The sequence below is a fragment of the Hypanus sabinus genome, unplaced genomic scaffold (assembly GCF_030144855.1).
Source record: "Hypanus sabinus isolate sHypSab1 unplaced genomic scaffold, sHypSab1.hap1 scaffold_135, whole genome shotgun sequence".
In the NCBI taxonomy this organism is placed as follows: Eukaryota; Metazoa; Chordata; class Chondrichthyes; order Myliobatiformes; family Dasyatidae; genus Hypanus; species Hypanus sabinus.
This window is the reverse complement of record NW_026779420.1, coordinates 634,798-662,001: the sequence shown is the minus strand read 5'-3', so window position 1 is coordinate 662,001 and position 27,204 is coordinate 634,798. Positions and strand designations below refer to the sequence as shown.

The window sequence follows — 27,204 nt, the reverse complement described above, 5'->3', positions numbered from 1 at the left end:
AAAGTTCCCGGATGGGTGGTGATACTTCCTTCTTATTGTGCTGGGGAAATCTGATGTTGGCCCCTGAGTCCCGTTAACTTCCCCCAACTCGCCTCGCTTCCTGAGGCTCCTTGCATTTGACCTGGAGATTTTTGGCTGTTGTGTCTTCTCCCGGACTGGGGTGGGTGAGAAAGGAGAACGTCCCATGTTGTGGGCATCTTTGATTTCATTGCCTGCTTTACCGAGCGACTGTGAAGTCTAGGGGGGTGGATGGTTTCTGTGATGTGCTGATCTGTATCCAAAGGTCTCCGCGGTTCCTCACAGTCACGGGCGGAGCTGTTACCGTTCAAAGGCGTGAAGTATCTGGATGGGGAATTTTCTATAACCATATAATAATCACAGCACGGAAACAGGCCATCTCAGCTCTCCTAGTCCGTGCCGAACTCTTAATCTCACCTAATCCCACCTTCCTGCACTCAGCCCATAACCATCCACTCCTTTCCTGTCCATATACCTATCCAATTTTACCTTAAATGACACAACTGAACTGGCCTCTACTGCTTCTACAGGAAACTCATTCTTCACTCTCTGAGTAAAGAAATAACCACTCGTGTTTCCCTTCAACTTTTGCCCCCTAACTCTCAAATCATGTGCTCTCGTTTGAATCTCCCCTACTCTCAATGGAAACAGCCTATTCACGTCAACTCTCTCTATCCCTCTCAAAATTTTAAATACCTCGATCAAATCCCCCCTCAACCTTCTACGCTCCAATGAATAGAGACCTAACCTGTTCAACCTTTCTCTGTAACAAGTGCTGAAACCCAGGTAACATCCTAGTAAATCGTCCCTGCACTCTCTCTAATTTATTGATATCTTTCCTATAATTCGGTGACCAGAACAGTACACAATATTCCAAATTTGGCCTTAGCAATGCCTTGTACAATTTTAACATTACATCCCAACTTCTGTACTCAATGCTCTGATTTATAAAGGGCAGCATTCCAAAAGCCTTCTTCCCCACCCTATCTACATGAGACTCCATCTTCAGGGAACTATGAACTGTTATTCCTAGATCTCTGTTCCACTGCATTCCTCAATGCCCTACCATTTACCCTGTATGTTCTATTTGGATTATTCCTGCCAAAATGTAGAACCTCACATTTCTCAGCATTATACTCCATCTGCCAACGTTCAGACCATTCTTCTAACCGGCATAAATCTCCCTGCAAGCTTTGAAAACCCACCTCATTATCCACAACACCTCCTACCTTAGTATCATCGGCATACTTACTAATCCAATTTCCCACCCCATCATCCAGATCATTTATGTATATTACAAACAACATTGGGCCCAAAAGAGATCCCTGAGGCACACCGCTAGTCACTGGCCTCCATCCCGATAAACAATTATCCACCACTACACTCTGGCATCTCCCATCTAGCCACTGTTCAATCCATTTTATTACTCCAGCATTAATACCTAACGACTGAACCTTCTTAACTAACCTTCCATGTGGAACTTTGTCAAAAGGCCTTGCTGAAGTCCATATAGACTACATCCACTGCCTTACCCTCGTCAACGTTCCTCGTAACTTCTTCAAAAAAAACTTCTATGGTGTGTTGATGTAAAAATAGGTGAGCATCAAAGTATATATGGCAAAATTCTTATTGGTTGCTCTAACTTTGTCATTTTAGAATCTTTTATGCAGTAGTATATACTATTAATTCAGTATCTGTGTGTTACTGGAGGACCATCAGTGATTGTCCTTGATCCCTTCTCCAACCTGGTTCCATCTGCTCATCCCGGCCCATCTCGTTCAACCTCTGTCCAGTCTCCTAACCCCCACCCCCCGCCCGCTTCAGTGATATACATCAACCATCTCAGTCAACTTCTGTCCACCCTGTATCCCACACCTCAATATTATCCATCAGCAATTTTTCCTGCAACAGTTGTCTTCATTGTGAAGTGTTCTTTTGTACCTTTGGCCTCGTTGAGTCATTTCCAGAATCGTTCTTTGTTTTCTGGAATGCATTAGTGTGGAGTTGCTGGTAATTGAACTGTGACTGGCTGACACACTGCAGCATTTTACTGGCAGCAAAGTGTACTGGGAGAGTTGGTGCTTGGGCTATAATCCTGTGATCGGCATTCCAGGCATATGGACCTGTCGGTGTTTTGGCTCTGACTTTGGTTAGTGCTTCTACAGATGGAGCTGGATGGCCATCCTACTGCAATAAAGCTGAAATTTCGAGCAGCTGGACATTGGTTGTGGGGAAATCAGGGATTTCACTACCCAATGTGAGATGTGGGGAGGGGGGGGGGGGCGAGGTTCAGCTGTTTGACCCTGTGAGGTTGGGAACTGGATATCACAGTTTTTGATCCAGGTAAAAAGGACCCGGAGATCGAGCTGCTTGGTCTTATGAGGTGTTGAGAGAGTATTCCTGGTCTGGGATCTATTGGGGTTTTTTTTTCCTGGAGTTCCATTGGAAGCAAAGACTGCTACTGAGGAGAAGATGGGTTACCAGTCCATCCTCACAGGGAGAGGCTATGAGTAAATGTGCTGATCCGTCTTTACAACAGTAGAAATAGACTCGTGAGCTTTGGTGTCCAAACTGTGTTTGGAAACCACCCCCCCCCCCCCCCCCTCACTGTCACCTGTCTGTCACTCGGTGGAAATCAAGCAAATGGAAATGACTCGTTCGGTGATAGTAGAACAGTGATGAAAGCAGAACTTTTCCTTGTAAATTATCCTGGTACCTATTTGTCTGTTTTTCCTGGAAATGTGTTCAGTACGGTTATTGCTAAGAAGGATTACAAAAATAATCTCAGGAATGATCGGCTTTATGTATGAGGAGCATTTGATGGTTCTCAATGAATTTCAGAGTGACGGTGGGGGTGGTGGGGGCAATATATTGTTAAGTAAACCTGCCGAATGCTGAAAAGACTGGATACAGTGGACATGGAGAGGATGTTTCCTTCAGACGGAGAGTCTGTAATCTTACAGCACAATCTCAGAATAAAAATGCTTCCGTTTAAAACTGAGATAAGAACAACAATGGCCAAAAGCTGTCTGATCTGTAGAATTTGTTGCCGCAGGGGTAGGTTGAGGCTGCCATTGAGTGTATTTATGACATAGATTAATATATTCATGATTGCTAAGTCACGTCAGGGTTACAGAAGGAAGTCAGGAATATGCTGTTGGAATAATTCTCAGCCATGGTTGAGTGGTGGGGCAGAACAGTTGGATGGAATCACCTAATTGTGTTCCTGTATCTTATGTTTTACCATGACTGAATGATGGCTCCTTCTTATCCCATATCATTTTGTGATGTGTGAGGGTCAATAAAAGGTTGTTCACTGAGATCATTATATCTGCCTTCAAAATTTAAATATCAGTCAGTTTTGTTCTTAGTAACATTTAGTAGACAAGCTTGGTCCTCCTTTTTTATTGATAATGTGCTTCATTATCTTTTATGCTAAAGTTAGACCTGCGGTGAGAGATTTATTTGAAGAAGAACCCCAACTGGAAACAAACCACGACTGAAGACGAGGGAACAGCAACAAGTGAACCAGCCCGAGGACTGAGAGCATCAACTGGAGAGGACTCTTCCGAATCGGAGATTCCAGGATTCAGTCAGGAGAAAGTTTGGTGAGTGTCATTTACTCAAACACTTTAGACGTTACATGCCTGTACAAAGGAAGGTAGGAAATAGTTGGAGTGAGACTGAATGTGCCCAGAAGAACCAGTTATGTCTCTGTCAGACCCAGTCAAAATCACTCCTGGTAATAAGCTCCGAGCAGCACAGCCATTGAAAACCAGTCCATCTCACTCACAGAGTTTACTCAGTTCAAGATCTTGCCTCTCCTGAAGTAGCTTTAGATCAGTTCTGAGTGGGGAGAGGGAAAGATAGGGGAGTATTTACGCTGACTGTCTTTCAAAAAGAGTAATTGTTTGAACTTGCTGCAAACTCTCCACCCATACCCTGTACTTTCTTAACCAAGTTATTGACCTAGATGACAAGTAACAATGGGCGTAACCCCAGGGAACGTTACTAAGCTCGGAAATGGAGTTCAAGAAACAGCCTCTCACCCTCTGCTTCCTACCAATTATCTGTTTGCTGTCCGGCTTGGTCCGGCCCTTTCCCACTGCAACCAGCCCTCGACTGACACAAACCCGAGATCAACTCCTTCCTCACGTCATCTGAAACGGAAACACCCCGGCATTAGCTGCGGTTGACATGCTGCTGTGACCTGCAGTAGGTCCCCTTATGCGGTCAAACTCCCCACTGTCCGAAATGGAGACCCGAACAGTATGCGGTCAAACTCCCCGATGTCCGAAATGGAGACCGGAACCGTATGTGGTCAAACTCCCCGCTGTCGGAAATGAAGACCCGAACCGTACGTGGTCAAACTCCCCGCTGTCAGAAATGGAGACCCGAACTGTACGTGGTCAAACTCCCGGCGTGGAAACGTAATCTCACGGTGGATTTGTTCGGTGACTTGTGAACATACATGATTTACGATCGCGCAAGTCAGGACTGAATAAAAAGATAGTCAAACAATTCTAATCAGGCACACCATCTGTTCGCCTTTCCCCCTCACTCCAGGCTACATACACTGGCTCCCTCATCACTCCCTCCTCCCAGTCCCTCTTCATTATCCGGCCCTCTACCCCAGCCCTTACTTCATTCTCCCTCTCGCCGTCACCATCTCGCCTCTCCCTCACCCCTTCCTTATCATCACCCCTCTCAATCATCCTTGCTTCCTCATCGCCTTTCTCCCTCTCCCCCCTTCTCTACCCCTCTGTTACACCCTATTCGACTAGTCTCCCACTCTCTATCACCACTTTCCTCGCTTTCTACTCTCACCACTGCCTCTACTCCTCTATTAACAAATCGTACTCCTCTCTCGTCTCTCTTCATCTCTTCACTCTCTCATGCCTCTTTTCATTTCTCACACTCTCTCCCCTCTGTCCATCTGTTCATCTTACTCTTCCATTCTCTCTCCCATCCCACAATCCCTGTCCCTACCCCTATCACCTGCTATCCCACTCCCAATCTCAGTCACCCTCTGTCTTCCCCTCTCCATGTCCTCCTCTCTCATGCACCCTGTCACCTCACTCAAACTCGTCTCTCTCACCTCTGCCTCTCTGTAAGCTCCTCCATTTCTAACCCTCTCCCTCTCAATCTCTCTTCCAGTCTTACCCTCTCCCCTTGCTCTCCCATGCAATCTCCCTGTTGGCACCCGTATCCCACACTGTCTTCCTCTCTCTCTCACCCTCTAAATGCACCGCTCATCCTAAGCTGTCCCCACTTCGCTCTCTCTCACTCTCTCTGACCCCAGCCCTCTCCCCCCTCCCTCCCTCTCTGCCTCTCTCTCCCTCCCTCTCGTCACACCTAGCGCTCTCCACCTCATCCCATACTGTACGTACATCAACAATACTGAAATGCCAAGTGCCGTTTGTAACTGGGATCTTTCTGGGTTCCAGATCATCAGTAATGGTCTTTGTATATGAGGATCAGCAGGATCCTGGGGTCCGAGTCCATAAGGCACTCAGAGCAGTTACGCAGGTAGACTCTATATTCAAGAAGGCGTTCAGTGCATGGGCCTTCATCAGTCATGGGATTGAGTTTAAGAGCTGAGAGGTAATGTTGCAGCTATATAGGACCCTGGTCAGACCCCACGGAGCCTTGTTTTCAATTCTGGTCGCCTCACTACAAGAAGGATGTGGAAACCATAGAAATGGTGCAGAGGAGATTTACAAGGCTGATGCCAGGATTTGAAGAGCAGGCGTTATGAGAATTAGTTGAGTGAACTCCGTCTTTTCTCCTTGGAGCGACCTGGGAGGAGAGGTGACCTGATAGAGATATACAAGATAATGAGAGGCATTGATCGTGTGGATAGTCAGAGGCTTTTTCGCAGGGCTGAAATGGATAGCACGAGAGGGCATAGTTTTAAGGAGCTTGTAAGTAGGTACAGAGGAGATGTCAGGGGTAGTTTCTTTTACGCAAATGGTGTGCGTGGAATGGGCTGTCGATGGTGCTGATGGAGTTGGAAACGATAAGTTCTTTATAAGATACTCCTGGCGGGCTAGATCCGTAGAACCAAAGGACACTACAGCGCAGAAACAGGCCTTTTGGCCTTTCTTGGCTGTGCCAAATCATTTTTCTGCCTAGTCCCACGGACCTGCAACTGGACCATATCCCTCCATACCCCTGTCATCCATATACCTGTCCAAGTTTTTCTTAACTGTTAAAAGTGAACCTGCATTCACCACTTCATCTGGCAGCTCTTTCCACACTCCCAACAGTCTCTGTGTGAAGAAGCCCCCCGCCATGTTCCCTTTAAACTTTTCCCCGTTCACCCTTTAACCATAACCTCTCTTTGTCTTTCTCCCCTGGCGTCAGTGGAAAAGGCCTGCTTGCATTCAGTCTATCTATACCCACCATAATTTTATACACCTCTATCAGATCACCCCTCATTCTCCTACGCTCCAGGGAATAAAGTCTTAACCTATTCAACCTTGCTCTGTAACTCAGTTTCTCAAGTCCCGGCAATATCCTTGTAAACGTTCTCTTCACTCTTTCAATCTTATTTATATCCTTCCTGTAATTAGGTGACCAAAACTGCACACAATCTGTCTCACCAATTTCTGTCTCACAATTTCTGTCTCACCAATGTCTTAAATAACCTCAACATTACATTCCAACTCTTATGCTCAACACTTTGATTCATAAAGCCCAAAGTACCAGAAGCTCTCTTTACAACACTATCTACTTGTGACGCAACTTTTAGGGAATTATGAATCTGTACTTCCCGATCCCTTTGCTCTACTGCACTCCTCATTGTCCGACCATTTACCTTGTATGTTCTACCTTGGTTTGACCTTCCGAAGTACAATACCTCACACTTGTCCGCATTAAACTCCATCTGCCATTTTTGCAGCCCATTCCTGCAACCCTCTGCAAGCTTTGAAAGCCTTCCTCACTGTCAACTGCACCTCCAATCTTTGTATCATCAGCCAATTTGCTAATGCCACATTAGCATCCAGATCATTGATATAGATGACAAAGAACAATGGACCCAGCACTGATCCCTGTGGCACACCACTAGTCACAGGCCTCCATTCAGCGTAGCAATCCTCCACTACCACTCTCTGGCTTCTTCCATTGAACCAATGTCTAATCCAATTTACTACCTCTCCATGTATACCTAGCGACTGAATCAACCTATCTAACCTCCCATGCGGGACCTTGTCAGAAGCCTTACTGAAGTCCGTGTATACAACATCCACTGCCTTCCCTTCATCCACTTTCCTGTTAAGTCCCTGTCTATCACCCTATCTCCTAGTACCCCTTCCAATAATGTACCTACTACAGATGTCAAACTTACCGGCCTATAATTTCCCGGCTTACTTTTTGACCCACTTTTAAACAACGGAAATACAAGAGCTATCCTCCGGCACCTGACCGGTGGATATCGACATTATAAGTATTTCACTCAGGGCCCCTGCAATTTCAACACCAGTCTCCTTCAAAGTCCGAGTGAATACCCTGTCAGGTCCAGGGGATTTATCTATCCCTTTGCTCTTAACATACCTGTAGAAGCTCTTAGGATTATCCTTCACCCTGACTGCCAAAGCAATCTCATGTCTTCTTTTAACCCTCCTGATTTCTTTCTCAAATATTTTCTTACTCTTTTTATACTCCTCAAGCATCTTATTTCCTCCCTGTTGCCTATACATGTTATACATATATGTCTTTATCTTTATCAGAGTTCCAATATTCCTCGAGAACCAAGGTTCCTTATAGTTATTCGTATTGCCTTTACCCCTAACAAGAACAAAAAAAAATCTGCACTCTCAAAATTTCTTCGTTGAAGGCCTCCCACTTACCAATCACATTCGTGCCAGAGAACAACTTGTCCCAATCTACGCGTTTTAGATCCTTTCTCATTTCTTCAAATCTGGCTTTTTTCCAGTTTATAACTTCATCCCGAGGACCAGATCTATCTTTGTCCATGATCAAGTTGAAACTAATGACGTTATGAACAATGGAAACAAAGTGTTCCCCTACGCACACTTCCGTCACCTCCCCTAGCTCATTTCCAAATAGGAGATCTAATATTACATCCTCCCTAGTTGGTATATCTATATATTCATTTAGAAAGCTTTTCTGAACACATTTCACAATCTCTAACCCATCTAGACCTTTAACAGTATTGAAGCCCCAATCAATGTGTGGGACTCCCACACATTTTAGACATCCTGATTTACTTCTTATGTGTTCTCTTGCTTTTCCTATGCTCCATAAGAAACTGCCTGCCTATCCCTGTTATGCAACTCCATTCACTTTGTGCTTCACCAGGATCTAAATATCTCTTGAAATCCAAGTTTCCCTACAGTTTCTATTTTACCTTTTATTCTGACAAGCGCATACCCGCTTTGTACTTTCAAGATTTCACTTTGAAGGCCTCCCATTTAACAAGCATTTACTTTTGCCATAAAGCAGCATGTCACAGTCCACAGTTGCCAGGTCCTAGTGTTGATTCCAGGTGTTGATCCATGCCCTGAACACATCCGCCTTTCCTACGCTGCTCCTTGTATTGAAATATTCAGGGCTCAGCATATTCACTGCACCATGCTCAACGTTTTCATTCCTGACTTTGTCTGAGGACTGAACAACAACTGCCTCCACAACCTGTCCACTCTCTGTTCTGTTAGTCAGACTCCCATTGCCCCTGCACCTTTACTTTACTCCCACCTACCCCCACCTCCCAGCATGCAACTCTATCACCGCTTTGGCTTTCCTCTCCCTGATCAATAAAAAGGATGTTCAGACCATTTACAGGCAGAGAGGAATAAATGGGGCACTTATGAATTACATGAAGTTGAAGTGAACTCTTATGAACGAAACAAAAGAAGACATGAAGTTGCCTAAGCAGACAAGGTGAAGAAGAATCCTCATGCATTCTGCAGATATGTTATGAGCAAAAAGATTGCAAGGGAAAAATTATTCCTCTGGAAGATCTGAATGGTAATCCATATGAGGAGACAAAATAGATGTGGAAGATTTTTTTCTGCATCCGTATTTAATCAGGAGATGGACACGGAGTCTGTAGAATTGAGGCAAAGCTGCATCAACTTCATGGACCCTGTACAGATTACAGAGGTGGAGGGGTTTGAGGCAAATTAGTGTGGATCAATCCCCAGGGCCTGACAAGTTGTTCCATGGGACCCTGCGGAAGACAAGTGCAGAAATTATTGGGGCCTTACCACAGAATGTTAAATCATCCTTAGTGGCAGGTGAGATACTGGAGGATTGGAGGACGCCAATGTTGTTCAGCTGTTCAGTCACTCAGCATTCAAGACGAGATAGTAAATTGGATGAGACACTGTCTTTGGGAGAAGCCAGAGTGTGGTAGCAGATGGTTGCCTCACTGACCGGAGGCCAGGGACTAGTGGTGAGCCATAGGGATCAGTGCTGGATCTGATGTTGTTTGTCATCTATATCAAAAATCTGGATAATGGTGTGTTTAACCGGATCAGCAGATTTGTAGATCGCACCAAGACTGGTGGTGTAGTGGACAGTGAGGAAGACTATCATGGCTTGCAGTGCGATCTGGACCCGCTGGGAAAATGGGTTAAGAAATGGAAAAATGTATTTAATGCAGACAAGTGTGAGGTGTTGCACTTTGGTATTATCTACCAATGGAGGTCTCTCACGGTGACTGGTCAGGCACGGAGGAGTTTTGTAGAAGAAAGGGACCTGGGAATATATGTACTTAATTCACTGAAACTGGTATCATAGTTAGATAGTGATGGGGAAAAAAATCAGCCCATTGGTCTTCATGAACCAAAGTAATGAAAACAATAAACGGATGTTTTCTTGACTTGTCGAAGATACTGGTGAGGCCCATTTTAGAGTATTGTGTGTAGTTTTGTTCACGAACCTACATGAAAGATATAAAAGCGGTTGAAAGAGTTCAGAGAAAATTCACAAGGATGTTGCCAGGTCTAGAAGACTTGGGTTATTAGGAAACATTGAACAGGACAGGACTTTATTACTTGCAATGTAGAAGAATTGAGAGAAGATTTGATGAAGCTGTACCAAAATTATGAGAGTTATACATGGGGTAAATGGAAGCTTTTTCACTTTTCAAAAATGGGTTTTCCCACTGATATTGGGGGGAAATACAACCAGAGGCCATGGATTAAGGGTGAAAGGTGAAACATTAAGGTGAACATGAGGGGATACTTCTTGAAACAGACGATCATCCAGGTGTGGAATGAGCAGACAACCTAACTGGTGCATGCGTGCTCAACTTCAACATATAAGAGGATTGTATTGGTTCCTGGATGGTCGGGGTATGGGAACAGACTGCTTAAATAGAACAACACAAACTAGATGGAACAAAGGGCCTGTTTCTGTGTTGTACCTTTCTTGATTCTGTGACAAGAACATGAAATAATACTATTATTCATATAGTTCATTTTATCAGCTGTGCAGACCAACCATTCATCCGGACAGGAAATCTTCAGAAAGCTTTAAAACTGTTGGAACTTTAAATTGACAGCAGGTAAAAGAAAATCCCAGCTGCATGTCAACAAAGTCTAATTCCGGGAGAGTGTTTCAGTTACTGTGGCGCCAGGAACCCATGCAGCTCAGTGGGAAATGGGGATAATACCCATGGAGAGAGTCAAACTGAGCCACGTCACGAATTGGAGATGGCAGAAATGCCCCATTCTTATAGAGAAAGGAAGGACATCAGACAGTCTGATGGTCATTCCAGATACCAGCACTGTGCCCAGTCAGGAGATGATTTCTCTGTCCAACTTGGGTTGAACCTCAATGTAACAGTGTGATGTCAGATCACACCTTGGCAACTGAAGTGATCTCATATGAAATGTTTTCCTACGCCCATTGATTGATTTTGTAAATCTTTTTACAGGTTAAAAACGAAAAGGAATTTGTCTCCAGGAATCTCAAACACGATACGCCAGTTTTGCTGTCTCTATCCAGATATTTATACAGTGGAGTCGACCGTCCTTCCTGCTCAGACTGAGGGGAGGGATCAACTAGGTCATCTGACCAACTGGCACGCCCGTCATTTTCGACAGGAGAAAGACCGTTCACCTGCTCACTCAATGGGAATGGATTCACTCGGTCACCTCAATTGAAGCTACATCAGCAATTTCACACTGGGAAAGGACATTCAACTGCTCTGTGTGTGAGAAGGGATTCAGTCGGTCATTCCACCTGTGGACACACCAGTCAGTTTCCATTGGGCAGAGGATGGTCATCTGCTGAATTTTTGGGGAAGGATTTACTCGGTCATCTCACCTAATGGCGCTCCAGCGAGTTCACACTGGGGAGAAGCCGTTCATCTGCTCAGTCTGTGGGAAGGGATTCACTCAGTCATCCAAACTAGAAAGTCATCAGCGAGTTCACACTGGGGAGAAGCCGTTCACCTGCTCGGACTGTGGGAAGGGATTCACTCACTCATCCACCCTAGTGAGTCATCAGCGAGTTCACACTGGGGAGAGGCCATTCACCTGCTCGACTTGTGGGAAGAGATTCACTCAGTCATCCAACCTACAGAGACATCAGCGAGTTCACTCCGGAGAGAGGCCGTTCATCTGCTCAGACTGTGGGAAGAGATTCACTCTTTCATACAAACTGCAGAGTCATCAACGAGTTCACACTGGGGAGAAGCCGTTCACCTGCTCAGTCTGTGGGAAGAGATTCACTCAGTCATCCAACCTACGGCTTCATCAGCGAGTTCACACTGGGGAGAAGCCGTTCACCTGCTCAGAATGTGGGAAGGGATTCACTCACACATCCCATTTACAGAGACACCAGCGAGTTCACACTGGGGAGAGGTCATTCACCTGCTCAGAATGTGGAAAGGGATTCACTCACACATCCCATCTACAGAGACACCAGCGAGTTCACACTGGGGAGAAGCCGTTCACCTGCTCCGTCTGTGGGAAGGGATTCAATCGGTCATCCACCCTAAAGATTCATCAGCGTGTTCACACTGGAGAGAGGCCGTTCACCTGCTCAGAATGTGGGAAGAGATTCACTCTGTCATGTAACCTGCAGACACATCAGCGAGTTCACACAGGCGAGAAGCCATTCACCTGCTCCGTCTGTGGGAAGAGATTCAGTAAGTCATCCAACTTACTGGTACATCATCGAGCTCACACTGGTGAGAAGCCGTTCACCTGCTCATTCTGTGGGAAGAGATTCACTGAGTCATCCCGCCTACAGAATCATCAGCGAGTTCACACTGGGGAGAAGCCATTCACCTGCTCAGTCTGTGGGAAGAGATTCACTGAGTCATCCCGCCTACAGAGTCATCAGCGAGTTCACACTGGGGAGAAGCCATTCACCTGCTCAGAATGTGGGAAGAGATTCACTCAGTCATCCCACCTACAGAGACATCAGCGAATTCACACTAGGGATAAGCCCTTCACCTGCTCCGTCTGTGGTAAGAGATTCTCTAAGTCATTCAACTTACTGGTACATCAGCGAGTTCACACTGGGGAGAAGCCGTTCACCTGCTCAGAATGTGGGAAGAGATTCACTGAGTCATCTCACCTACAGAGTCATCAGCGAGTTCACACTGGGGAGAAGCCGTTCACCTGCTCAGAATGTTGGAAGGAATTCACTCAGTCATCCCACCTGCAGAGACATCAGCGAGTTCACACTGGGGAGAAGCCATTCACTTGCTCGGACTGTGGGAAGGGATTCACTCAGTCATCCAGCCTACAGAGACATCAGCGAGTTCACACTGGGTTGAGGCCATTCACCTGCTCAGAATGTGGGAAGAGATTCAGGGAGTCATCCCACCTACAGAATCATCAACGTGTTCACACTGGGGAGAAGCCGTTCACCTGCTCAGAATGTGGGAAGAGATTCACTCAGACGTCCCACTTACAGAGACATCAGCGAGTTCACACTGGGGAGAGGCCATTCACCTGCTCGGAATGTGGGAAGGGATTCATTCAGTCATCCAGCCTTCATAGTCATCAGCGAGTTCACACAGGGGAGAGGCCGTTCAGCTGCTAAGAATGTGCGAACGGATACATTCAGTCATCCCAACTACTGGCACATCAGTCAGTTCACAATGGGGAGTGGATGTTGTTAAGTATCCCTAGGTATCGTTTGCTGTGGACTGTTATTTTATATGAGAGAGAGAGAGAAGAGAGGAGAGAGAGAGAGAGAGAGAGAGAGAGAGAGAGAGAGAGAGAGAGAGAGAGAGAGAGAGAGAGAGAGAGAGAGAGAGAGAGAGAGAGAGAGACTGAGACTGACTCGCAGCTTGTTTAATATTAACCGAGGACACAGACACTCAGAGCCAGACAGAAACGAAGGAGGAGAAATGGAACAGTCAACACAAAGGAACTAGTGGCCAAGGGTCACTATTTGTGACTTTCCTATGCCCACAAGGGTGGGTTAATTATTGATTCAACATAATGTACATCGAATGTGGGGTTGTCACCTCGTTTGATCCATAGGAGTGGATCTGATTGGGATATCCTGTGAAGACCACTGATGTGTTAACCCTTGCCTGGGTGTGTTGTGGTAATTCACTTGAAGACAGTACCCCTTTTGATAAGTCATTTTCGAAGATAATTTGTATGTGGATTTGGAACGACGGATAAAATCTACAGCAACTGTTCTCTCGCTTTACCACCGTGGAACCTGTGGAACATAATTGCCTTCTCTCGACATTTAGCCTGGATTACAAACATCTCTCTCACATCACCTATTCCGTGAATGAACTGAACTTTCATACTTTACCATCTCAGGACTCCCAGTCTCGATTCCCCTAATCTCAATAGTTTGGGAGTTACATTTACACACATATATACACATTACTCTGTGAACTTTTGTTTATCTTGCTCAAGTTTCTATATAATAAGTACATACTAATAAAGAGAGTGGTTTTTACATAAAAAAACAGACTCCAGTGTGAACTCTATTGCTGCTGGTTTGTTTCTAAAGTTTTATGGTTCCTAATAAAATTGGGGCCTGCGTCCGAAATATGAACAAATTTGGGGCGTTTTGATTGATTTATTATCGATTTACTTGGGGAAATCCCTTTTGATTTATTTGCGTGTGGAAAATCAGCAGCGGATGCTGATAGGCTTGTGGAAGCGCCAACCTCTGAGGCATTGGAGGACGCCAGAACGATTGAGTTGTTGAGTCTTGCTAGAAGGTTAAAACTTTCTAAGGAGAAATTGACAATGAGGAGGGCACAGATGCAGAGGATAATAGCTGAACATTATGTATCTGAGGGTGTGTTTAAAGTGGAGGAGTTGGAGGTATTTCCTGAAAGTAAACATCGTGAGCTCCAGTACAAGTGAGAAAAATTAAAGATGGAGGCTGCGGAAAGGCAGAGGCAATTTAAGGCTGGAGAGGCAGAAAAACAGAGGGAGGAAGCAGAAAGACAGAGGCTGTTCGAGCTGGAAAAGATAGAGAGATTGCAGCAAAGGGGTCTAGCGTTAGACTCTAGTGATAAGTTTGAGGCCAGTTGGGAAGTTAAATTGGTACCTCCATTTGACAAGGCAAATGTTGATAAATACTTGCAGCATTTTGAGAAGGTTGCTCAGAATTTAAAGTGGTCAAAAGAGGGTTGGCCTATTCTCTTCCAACGTGTAATTAAGGGGAAGGCTCAGCAAACCTATTCTGCTTTGATAGTTGATGAAGCAGCTGATTATGACATAGTGAAACAGGCTGTGCTCAAAGCTTACGAGTTGGTCCCAGAATAATACAGGCAGAAGTTCAGAAATTTGAGGAAATCTGGGAACCGGACGTATATGGAATTTGCTTATGAGAAGTTTGTGTGTATTACCCGCTGGTGCACATGTAAAAATATAAATGATTATTTTAACAGCTTGAAAGAGTTGGTTTTAATTGATTAATTCTAAGGCTGCGTCCCTGATGACATACAGCGTATTCAGATGAAAAGGATGCTGCCACTTTGCAGGAGTCTGCCGGATTAGTAGATGTTTGCTTTAACCCACAAGGTCAAATTCACCCAGAGTACGAGCTTCCAAAAGAGTAGCAGGGATAACCAGGGCAAACCAGAAATTAAAGCTGGAACTAGTGAAAAGAGTAATGATGAAGGGAAACAGTTGAAGGAGACATATTCTGGTCTTCCTTGTTACTATTGTAAGAAAGCTGGTCATTTGATGGCTAATTGTTCCTTCCTGGGGAAGAAAAGGGAAAAGGAGGCAGTCCCAAATGCCTGTGTTCAGTATGTTGAAGCACCTTTAAACCCACAGGGTTCTGAACATTCTGTTGAAGCTCAGATAGGAAAAGTAAAAGGAGTCAGTCCCGAATGCCTGTGATCAGTATGTTGAAGCACCTATAAACCCACAGGGTTCTGAACATTCTGTTGAGGCTCAGTTACGGACTGAGAGGTCTGACCGAGTTAAGAAGGTGTTCGATCATTTTATGTCTGATGGGTTTGTATTAGTAAAGGAAGGGTCAACCCTGCTACCAGTGAAAATTCTTCGAGTTACTGGGGCTTCTAAGTCACTTATATTAGACAGCGTTCTAAAGTTTGGTGATGAGTCTGACACTAGTGAGGTAAATCTTATTAAAGGCATTGGGAACGGTGTGGTTTCTGTGCCGTTGCTCAAGGTAACTTTACAGTCAGGGTTGGTTTCGGGACCTGTTGAGATCGGATTGTGCTCCAGTTTACCGATGGAAGATGTTACTTTGCTGTTAGGGAATGACCTGGCAGATGGTAAAGTTGTTTCTGCAGTGCAATTGACAACTAAGCCGACCACTGACGACCCACAGATGGATTTTAACATTTATCCTTCCTGCGCAGGAACTCGCAGTATGGCTAAAATGTCTGCTGACGCAGATGGTTCTGTGCAGCATGATTCTGATGCCCATGATAGCCAAAATCGGGATTCAGGTTATGATGACTTGTCAGGGACTTTTCTGTTTTCATTGTTTCAACAGGATTCAGGTAGTAAGTCTGATGAGGAAGATTTATGCCAGCCTAGGAAGGAGTTTATAGCAGAACAGAACTGAGAACCTTAGACTGAAGCTTTAAAAGAAACAACTCTGTCAGATGATGAGATTAAGAAAGTGCCAGGAGGGTATTATCTCAAGGACGGAGTGTTAATGAGGATGTGAGGGCCTCCTGCTATTCCAGCGAGTGAGGAATAGACAATTGTTCACTAAGTTGTTGTTCCTAAAGTTTATAGGACTGAAGTTTTATTGTGGCCCACAGTATGCCCTTAGATCAACATTTTGGAGTGAATAAAACTGCAAACAGGATTATGAAATAATTCTACTGGCCTAATTTGAGGAAAGATGTTGTGACCTTTTGCAGAACCTGTCACATTTGTCAAGCTGTGGGTAAACTATGGCCCCACTGTGGTTTATACCTGCATTCAGGCGAAATTCAATAGACCGTATGAAATAGTCTCTCAAATTAATGATGTGAATTATGTTATTAAAACACCCGACCGACGTAAACTAACACAGGTAGTACACATAGATATGATAAAGCCTTATTTTGACAAGCAGGCACCATCTGTGAGTGTTGTTGTCAAAACATATGGATCTGGTAACCCTGAGAATGAAACAATCGACTCGTCTGGGAATTTTCACAAGACAAACGTGGTCCCAGTTAGGCTAATGAACTCAGTTGTTCCAGAAAACATTCATAACAAGTTGGCTCAGCTGCAGCAAAGCAACAACAACAGCTGAAGGAATTAATTCTGAAGATTGATTTCCCGATGTTCCCAAGCAAACCACGGTTGCAGTATAGGATGTAGATATTGGTCAAGCCAAACCGATTAAACACCCATATTGCATGAACGTAGAAAAGTGTAAATTGGCTGAGCAAGGAATTGAATATATGCTGAAAAATAGTATTATTAGTCCTTCAGCATCAGATTGGAGATCACCCTGCGTTATTGTGCCCAAACCTGACGGTAGAGTTAGATTTTGCACTGATTATAGGAAGGTAAATTCAGTAACAAAAACAGATGCCTATCCTATCCCAAGGGTAGATGATTGCATCGATAAGGTTGGAATAGATAATTTCTTACAAAGATTGATCTGTTGAAAGTATATTGGTGTGTTCCATTGATGGACAGAGGTAGAGAAATTTCTGCATTTGCGACACCATCTGGGTTGTATGAATACAATGTTTTGCCTTTTGGAAGGAAAAATGCTCCAGGAACATTCCAGGGAATGATTGATTTTGTAATTCGAGGATTAGAACACACAGATGCCTATATTGATGACTTAGTCACAGGGAGTGACACCTGGGAAGAGCATATCTCTGCAGTAGAAAAACTGTTTGACAGGTTTTCACAGGCCAGCCTTACAGTTAACTTAGCTATGAGTGAATTTGGCCATGCCACTGTGACCTGTCTTGGCTATGTTGTAGGACAAAGCAAGTTGGCTCCTGTTCGGGCAAAAGACCAGGCAATTTCTCAAGTTCCTATTCTGACTGCTAAGAAGGCTCTTAGAAGTTTTCTGGGAAAGGATGCATATTATCGTAACTTCTGTAAGAACTTCGCTGCTATCGCTCTTCCTCTGACTAATCTCCTGAAGAAGGAGATTAGTTTGTTTGGACCGAGCCATGACAGGAGGAATTTGATTGAAAGTTATTATTTGAGATTAGGCCAATCAATGTACTGCTGTCAGCAGATTGGAGCTGAGTGTGGCAACACAAGTCATGGGTGCACAGAAAGTAAAGAGGGGGCCAATGAGACATTCCTGTGGGTTATGTGTCCTGAGGGTCAGAGAGACAGAGGTGAGGATGTCCACTCTTACCACCTGCCGGTGATCTGACAGGAAGTCCAGGATCCAGCTACACAAGGCAGGGTGAAAGCCGAGGTCTCTGAGCTCCTTGTCGATACTTCACGCCTTTGTATGGCTACTGCTCTGCCCATGACTGCAAGCAACTGCAGACAACTTTGGAGAGCAGAGAACATCAGAGAAACAAGCCTCCACTCCATGGACTCTTCCTACACTTCCACTCCCTCGGAAAAGCAGGCCATGTACACAAATAGTGCCGAGAAAAAAACATATTGTCCACCACAACGGGACGACGTGACCGATCCGGATCTCACTGCCTTGTCTGAACGGGTGAAAGATGAAGCTACACGGACACGTAGAGCAGTGACCCGCAGATGCTGCAGATCGGCAGAAAAACTTGATCAGGAATCGGGATCACGTGACCGGTTTTGTCTCCCACTCCCAGACAGATCTCCAGCTCCCCACTACTCTGTGAAAAGAAGCAAACTTGCTGCTCACATCTCCTCTCACCTTAAATGTGTTAGACATTTCAACTACCAGGAAAAATATATCGTCTGTCCACTCTATCTAATCCTCTCGTAATCTTATAAACGTCCATCCAGTCTCACCCCAGCCTGCGCCGCTCTGGAGAAAACAACACAAGTTTGTCCAGCCTCTCGTTATAGCTCATGCCCTCTAATCCAGGCAGTGTCCTGGTCATACTCTTCTGCGCCCTCTCCAAAGCCACGACATCCTTCTGCAGATCGCTCTCTCTCTTATGGTTCAGTCCACAGTCAGCGCTGTCAGCCTGTGACTGACGTCATAGTCCCGCCTCCTCACACCGGCGCTCTTAAAGAAACAGTCACAGTACGACCGCAGGCTCATAACAGCTGCAACACAACTTCCCGACTTTTCACCTCAATGCTTCAACTAATAAAGACAACCATGCCATTTGCCTTCTTAACCACCCGATCAATCTGTGCAGTCTCTTTCAGGGAGCGATGAACTTGGAGTCTAAGATCCCTCTGATCATCAACACTGTTCAGGGTTTTGCATTTAACAGTGTACTGTCGCATACATACGACCTACCGAGCTGCCAAGATGATCATCACTAATCAAATCTCACTGACATTTCTCAGGTCCTTTTGAATTTATTGCCAAGTGCACAAGTACGGGAAGGTACAGGGACAGAGAAACACTGACTTGTGGCAGCATCACAGGCAAGTACATTCAGATAACACACGGAACACAAATTATACGATTCTCAGTCAGTAACAATCTATAAATATGTGTTATGTCATTAACAGTAATACATTGCGTTATGATCAATATTAAAATATGTATTTTCTCTCAATAACAGATTTGGAAATGTTGAGTTTGGTCCCTGTCTCCATTCCTCCTGTAATCCACAACCAGCTCCTTTGTTTTTGTCACAATGAGGGAGAGAGGTTGTTTTCTTGACACCACTGTGTCGGGGTGATGACTTCTTCTCTGTAGGCTGCCTCGTTATTATTTGAGATTAGGCCAATCAGTGTAGTTTCGTCAGCAAATTTAATTAGCAGATTGGAGCTGTGGGTGGCAACAGAAGTCATGGGTGCACAGAGAGTAAAGGAGGGGGAAAGGAGACACCCCTGTGGGGTATGGGTGCTGAGGGTCCGAGAGACAGAGGTGAGGGAGCCCACTCTTACTACCTGCCGGCGATCTGACAGAATCCAGCTACACAAGGCAGGGTGAAGGCCGAGGTCTCTGAGCTTCTTGTCGATACTTCACGCCTTCGTATGGCTACTGCTCTGCCCATGACTGCAAGGAACTGCAGAGAACTTTGGAGAGCAGAGAACATCAGAGAAAAAAGCCTCCACTCCATGGACTCTTCCTACACTTCCCCTGCCTCGGAAAAGCAGGCCATGTACTCAAGGACCCTCACAACCTGGGCATTCTTGCTGCAAACCCGCTCCCCCATCGGGGAAGAGATACAAAAGCCTTAAAGCGCGAACTACCCGGCTCAAGGACGGCTTCCTGTCTGTGGTCATAATCCAAATGAATGATAAAATGGACTCGGCCTCACAATGTAACTCGACGTGACCCTGCACCATATGTCTATATGCACTGCGCTTTCTCTGCAGTCATAATGCTTTGTTACAGTTATTGTTCTGTCATATTCATTTTTTCATTCTTAGAATCTTTTTATTGGTACAATCTTATACAGCTATAAAATGATACCAAACTTCAATAGATTAATATTTATACAATTAAGAAAGCTGGAAAAAACTGATCGTAAAATATAAAAATGGAAATTCTATATATATATATATAGGAGGGGGAAAAAACCATCTAATTCCGAAAACAAAACATTAACTACAAAAAAAGGGAAAAAATCCATTAGGAATCTGTTATGTACCCTGTAACTGGGTGTCTAACCAGCAGAGAAAGAAGAATTCGTTGGAGTCTGGTGGTACCAAACTAAAGGTGTTTATTAATAAAAAAATAAGCAAAACCATATCAATAATGCAAATATATATATAAAACAAGTTAGTAGTAATAAACCTAAAAGTGTAGGAATAATAATAGTCAATAATAAAGAAGCTCTATCGATGTCTAAGGGTAAGTAAATTGTCATAGAAAAGTACCAAGTTCAGTTCAGTTCATAAGTGCTGATGTAGTTATGGTGGTTGTATTGTAATCTTTGGAGAGAGAGAGAGAGAGAGAGAGAGAGAGAGAGAGAGAGAGAGAGAGAGAGAGAGAGAGAGATGTAACAGCTACAGTCATGCAAACCTTCCTTTGCTTTCTTAATTCGTCGTATCTTTGTGGTCATTCAGTTATGACCTCTCCGTCCTTCAGCTAGACCGTTCTTCTGTGGGTGACTCGTCACTCTGGCATGAGTGAACACAGACACAAGTCCCCACCGGCTCTGATTTTACACTGTGAGCTTTTCTGACGAATCTCCTGGTTCGGTCTCAGAAGCCCCCACCTTTCATGTGGGATCCAATACTCAGTCAGTGTCCAACTGGTGTGTCTGAAGGGTGTCTCTTAAGACCTGTCTTTTTATGCCTACTCACGGGGACTCAGCTATCCATCAATTCTGAATGACCGTGTCCATCAAATAAGGCCACTCCTTCAGTCCACTGAGGAACGTTTATGAGCAAACTATTGTCCTTGCAGCGAAACAGTAAATAATTCAAAAAGGAGTCACAACACGGTTAATCAGCAATTTCCCCCTCTCCCTTATATGTCGCCGATGTTCTTACATGTTTTTCCGTCTCTCTTTCTCATGGTCAGCATAGCAACAGTAATAGTTTATGGTTCTCAGGAGGGGGTTGTTAACTCTGTACCCCATTGTCCATCAGGTCTGTTCATCACTCATAGCAAATCAAACCCCTGAGCAAGACGTTTGACCATCATCTAAATATAAATTAAATCATCAACCGCCATTTCACATTTATGAAAAAATAAAATTGGAAGGAAACTATATAAAGAAATTCGAATTAAATGATAATATTTGGCAAAAGATCCCCATCTTCTCTCAAGATCGAATCGAGGATCAGAAGTTCTACTTCGAATTGTTTCCAAGCTAAGATATAGTATTCCTTGAGAAAAACATTCAATTAATGTCGGGGAAGAAATACCTTTCCAATTTAATACAATAGCACTTCTTGTCAGTAGTGTAACAAATGCAATTACATGTTGATCTGAAGATGAAATACCCTGAATATGATGTGGAACTATTCCAAAAGGAACAGTCAATCTATTAGGTTATACATTTATTTCCAGAGCTTTAGAAATTGGAGAAAATAAAGATTTCCAAAACGATTTTAATGTAAAACATGACCAGAACATATGTGACAAAGTAGATACTTCATTTATACATCTATCACAGCATTTCTCTGTACTAGGAAATACATTAGATAGTCTCTCCTTTGCTAAATAATAACGGTGAACGATTTTAAATTGAATTAAACAATGGTTGGCACAAAGAGAAGAAGAATTTACGTTTTTCAAAACTCGAAGCCAATCGTCATTAACAAAGGTCATATTAAATTCTCTCTCCCAATCTCGTTTAATCTTTAGTGATAGGTTTTCTTCTTTTTTTCTTTTTTTTTCAGGGGAGAGCGCGAACGCAGTTCCCCACTACCACAAATTGTGCAGTCGAGTATCCCGCATTTGGGGATATCGCAGGCGTCAGCTCACCCGGAGTTCAATGGGATAGCTTCGTCCTGGAACCTCGGCCCTCCTGATCACCGACGGCTCCCTGCCGTAAGTATATAGGTTTTCTTCTTGTAACAAAAATAAATTATAAATTCTGCTAATGGAACCATTCACTAAGGGATTCAATTTCAAAATGGTTTCCAACAAATCAGGTTCTTGTAAATATGGAAACTTAGGTAAACATGGTTGTAAAAAATGTCTAAGCTGAAAATATTGCAAAGAATGTGTATGAGCGAGAGAAAATTTGTTAATTAACTCTTCAAAGGTCATCAACCGACCATCACCAAATAAATCTGTAAAAGAATGGATCCCTTTACTTTTCCATAAGAGAAAAATGGGGTCAGTTGTTGAAGGTTTAAATGAAAAGTTTCGATATAAAAACTATACATCTTAAATTGTTTAACATTTAAAAAAATACGGAACTGAACCCAAATCCGTGGGGATTGTTTAATAACCGGGTAAAGATTTAAATTTGGAATTTTAGAGAGCTGTAAAGGTGATGGAGCTCCTAGAATTGAAGTTAAATAAAATTGTTTAAGAGCTTTAAATTCCGAATTAACCCAGAATGTTTTTTGGTTCTTATCAAGCCAATATAACCAAAAACATTTTTTGTAAATGATACTTATTAATTCTTGGTCTCTCATTGTTCCAAATAAAGGAAGAAATAAGAGAGTCAATTTGGTCGACTTTTTTTTAGTTAAAAAGATAGGTATATTTTGGAAAATATATAAAAATCAAAAGTTGTTTCATGGAGTCCATTAAAGGAACGACATTCGCTTCATAGAGATCTTTATATTTCTTAGTAATTATAATACCTAAATTTCTAAATGTATTAACAATTCTAAAAGGAATATCATCATATGTACTAACAGGGACATTTAATGGAAACAATTCGCTTTTATTCAAGTTAAGTTTATATTCTGAAAATTTACTGAAAACTTTTAAGTGTTTCCAAAAGATTAGGAATTGATTCCACAAGATTTGAAATAAAAACCAAAAGATCATCTGCATAAAGAGAAATCTTATGTATGGTTCCATTCATAGAGACACCATTAATACTTTTAGCTTCACATAGTGTTATAGCTAAAGGCTCCAATACAAAATTAAGTAATAAAGGGCTTAATGGACATCCCTGTCTAGTGCCGCGAGAAAGTGAGAAAACAGAAGAGCTGCAGTTCTTAGTAATGACAAGCTCAAGGACGGCTTCCTGTCTGTGGTTACAAGCCAAATGAATGATAAAATGGACTCGACCTCACAATGTAACTCGACGTGACCCTGCACCATATGTCTATCTGCACTGCACTTTCTCTGCAGCCAGAATGATTTGCTACAGTTCATTGGTTTGTCGTATATCAGTTTAATGTACTGTTGTAATGTATCGATCTGTGTGGATGATACGTCAGGCAAGATTTTCACTGGAAGTTCAGTACCTGATGAGAATAAACCAATTCCCCATTTTAATTGTGTGGAGATATTAGACAGACTGAGCTTCTGTTTTGGAACCTCAGAAGGAAACTGAACTGTTGTCACTTCTGTGGAATGCAAATGAATAGAAAAGGCTTCAATCTCTCATTACGATCTGCGGTAACTGGGATCAGGTGCCCGGTGTTGCGTCTCCCATATTAATATCAGAATCAGGTTTAATAACACCGGCATGTGTCATGAAATGTGTTGTCCCTGCGGCAGCAGTAGAACCTAATTCATAACGATGGATTTTAACAATTCTGATTTAATATAAGAATATAAATATTACAGTTAAATTATATAAATAGTACAAAATGAAAAAAAGATGTAATAAACTATTTTAATTGTGCCGACTGTTTGACTGACCGGGTTGTTGCTTTGGAAGTAGTGGAGTGAAGCTCAACTGAACTGTACACATTTATGAGAAGCTCAAAGAAATAGAAAAGGCCAAATCCTCACATAAATGGGTCAGACACCCAGAAACATCGGCCGCACTTCAGCAGATAAAAACAGTGGAATGAAACATGCTGAGAAAATTGCAGAAAAAAACATATTCTCCACCACAATGAGAGGACGTGACAGATCCGGATCTCACTGCCTTGTCTGAACGGGGAAAGATGAAGCTACACGGACACGGAGAGCAGTGACCCGCAGATGCTGCAGATCTGCGGAAAAACGTGAACAGGAACCGGGATCACGTGACCGGTTTGGTCTCCCACCGCTGGCAGTGACTCCTGTTACCCACTACTCTGTGGAAAGAAGCAAATTTGCCGCTCACAACTGCTTCCAACTTAAATGTGTTAGACATTTCAACTCCCAGGAAAAAAATATCGTCTGTCCACTCTATCTATTCCTCTCGTAATCTTATAAACGCCCATCCAGTCTCACCCCAGCCTGCTCCGCTCTGGAGAAAACAACACACGTTTGTCCAGCCTCTCGTTATAGCTCATGCCCTCTAATCCAGGCAGTGTCCTGGTAAACCTCTTCTGCGCCCTCTCCAAAGCCCTGACATCCTTCCGAGAATGGGGGCGACCAGAACTGTATGAAACACTCCAGACCTGGTCTAACTAGTTTTATAAAACTGTTACGAACTGAAACGTTTTAGAAACGAACCAGCAGCAATAGAGTTCACACTGGAGTCTGGTTTTGATGTTAAAATCACTCTCTTTATTAGTATCTACTTACAAAATTGTAATTTCACGAAATAAAGGAAAGTTAACAGTGTTATGTGTATATACGCGTAATTATAACTCCCCGACTATCGAGACCGAGGGAACAAAGCTTAGAGTCTTGAGATGGTAAAGCAGGAAAATTCAGTAATCCACGGAAAAAATGATGGGGGAGAGATATTTGTAATCCAGGGTGAAACGTAGAGAAAATGCCGTTACTTCAAAATAACTCCGTCGAAGTTCATATCCGCTGAATCCGTCCACATCCGAGTTATCAGCGAAAGTGACCTGTCACAGGAATACCGTCTTCCAGGGGTTACCACACAACATACCCAGGCAAGGATTAATACAAGATATTCCAAACCCCGCTCCTATGGATTACACGAAGTGACAGCCACACACATTCGTTGTGGTTCCGTGTACCGATGATCAACCCACTCTTGTGGGCACAGGAGAGTTCCAAGCCTCAGCTGCGACTAACTGAAGAAATCAGCTTTACCAGTCTCCCTCTCTCTCTTTAGATTGGTCGACTGCCTGTCTGCAGATCGCTCTCTCTCTCTCTCTCTTATGGTTCAGTCCACAGTCAGCGCTGTCAGCCTGTGACTGACGTCATAGGACCGCCTCCTCACGCCGGCGCTCTTAAAGAAACAGTCACAGTCCGACCGCAGGCTCGTAACAGCCGCAACACAACTTCCCGACTTTTGAACTCAGTGCTTCAACTAATAAAGACAACCACGCCATTTGCCTTCTGAACCACCTGATAAATCTGTGCAGTCTCTTTCAGGGAGCGATGAACTTGGAGTCTCAAATCCCTCTGATCATCAACACTGTTCAGAGTTTTGCATTTAACAGTGTATTGTCTCATACATTCGACCTACCGAGCTGCCAAGGTGATCATCACTAATCAAATCTCACTGAGATTTCTCAGGTCCTGTTGAATTTATTGCCAAGTGCACAAGTACGGGAAGGTACAGGTACCGCATCACAGTACTTGTGACAGCATCACAGGCAAGTAAGTACATTCAGATAACACACGGAACACAAATTATACGATTCTCTGTCCGTAACAATCTATAAAAATATGTTTTATGTCATTAACAATATTTAAATACACTGTCATGATCAATATTAAAATGTGCATTTTGTGTCAATAACAGACTTATAAATGTTGAATTTGCTCCCTGTCTCCATTCCTCCTGTAATCCACAACCAGCTCCTTTGTTTGTCACAATGAGGTTCTTTTCTTGACACCACTGTGTCTGGTGAAGACTTCTTCTCTGTAGGCTGTTTCGTTATTGTTTGGGATTCGGCCGATCGAAGTAGTGTAGTCAACATTGATTAATTAGCAGATTGGAACCCGCCACTGCAGCCCCACAGTGCATTATGAACAGATTGCAAAGCTACGAAATTGCATGTGAATAGCCTCCCCTCCCCCAACTCCACTCTTTCTGCGTCACCAGCAGACTGGGACATCTCACATCTCGCTGCCTCAGCCAGGACATTAAACTGTGAACAACTGTGGTCAGGGACTGATCTCTGGGGAACTCCAAACGCTAACTCCTTCCAGTCTGAAAACGACCCACTCATCCAGACACACACTACCGGCAGTTTATCATCTCCAACGAAAAAGCCTAATCACCTACTACTGAGGGTCAATACCATTGCTGACTCTGAGTTTACCACCGTCAAATGCCGGGAGGGACATAATAATCAGAAAGTCTCTAGTCACAGCCGTGTAAATAAATTGTGATCTCAGTAGGGGTGTGGCGCATGCTCAGAAAGCGAAGGAGACAGACAAACTGAGCCAAATCACAGACTGATGAAGGGGAGATGTGATCCATTTTGATACAGAGAGGGAAGCAGAGAGTTTGATATTGTGCCTGATGCCGGAACTGTGGCCAGTTAGAAGATGAAATCTTGTTCCTCTAAATTGTTTTGAGCTGTGACAGTGTTTTAATCAGAAGGCACCATGGAGACTAAAATAATTTCAGTTGAAATGTTGTCCTTCACCCACTGACGTGCTTTGTAAGCCTTTAACAGTGTAGAAAATTAAAAGGATTTGTGTGTGGGAATCACAAACACAACAGCACGTTAGATCTGCTGTATCTCTCAGTTCACCAGAGCATGGACACAAAGTAGACTGCAGGTGCTGTGGGGAAAGCAACACGTACAAGACGCTGGAGGAACTCAGCAGGCTGGGCCGCATCCGTGTAAATAGAGGCCACATTTCTGTCCGGAGTGAGAAAAGAGTTTCACTCAATCATCCCAGCTGCGGCAACACCAGCAACTTCACATCAGGGAGGAAGTTCAAATCAGCTCCGTGTTAAATGTTTAACCATCACGGTGACTGAAGGCAGCTGCAGGTTCATGAGGGACTGTTGCTGTCAGATTGTGCAGTTCTTGCGGCTGCTCATCGCACCCAGGACTGAACCCTGGTCACTGAGCATTGGAGGAGTCTGTTCTGCTGATGTTAGCCTTAAACTAGACTGGTGTTTAATATTGTGGATCTGTGAAAGATAAATCAGTTCTGTATCAAATCCCGTGTCGCAGGTACTTATTGTCACTGCCAAACTCACAATGTACACTAGAGAGGCCACTCGGTCCATCTGCT

General features: G+C 43.7%; 1 protein-coding gene and 1 non-coding gene across 2 annotated transcripts; one reads left to right on the top strand and one right to left on the bottom strand.

Annotated features, from left to right (window-relative positions):
- Positions 1-12: 12 nt before the first annotated feature.
- LOC132386859 (zinc finger protein 585A-like) lies at positions 13-13,938 on the top strand. The gene is made up of 3 exons (XM_059959202.1): positions 13-160; positions 3,460-3,626; positions 10,928-13,938. Exon 3 carries the CDS (start codon positions 11,323-11,325, stop codon positions 13,048-13,050), a length of 1,728 nt encoding a protein of 575 aa, XP_059815185.1. The 5' UTR covers positions 13-160; positions 3,460-3,626; positions 10,928-11,322; the 3' UTR covers positions 13,051-13,938.
- Positions 13,939-21,854: 7,916 nt separating this feature from the next.
- On the bottom strand, positions 21,855-22,016 carry LOC132386872 (U1 spliceosomal RNA). The gene has a single exon (XR_009509695.1). It is a non-coding gene; the product is annotated as a U1 spliceosomal RNA (small nuclear RNA).
- Between the last annotated feature and the right edge of the window lie 5,188 nt (positions 22,017-27,204).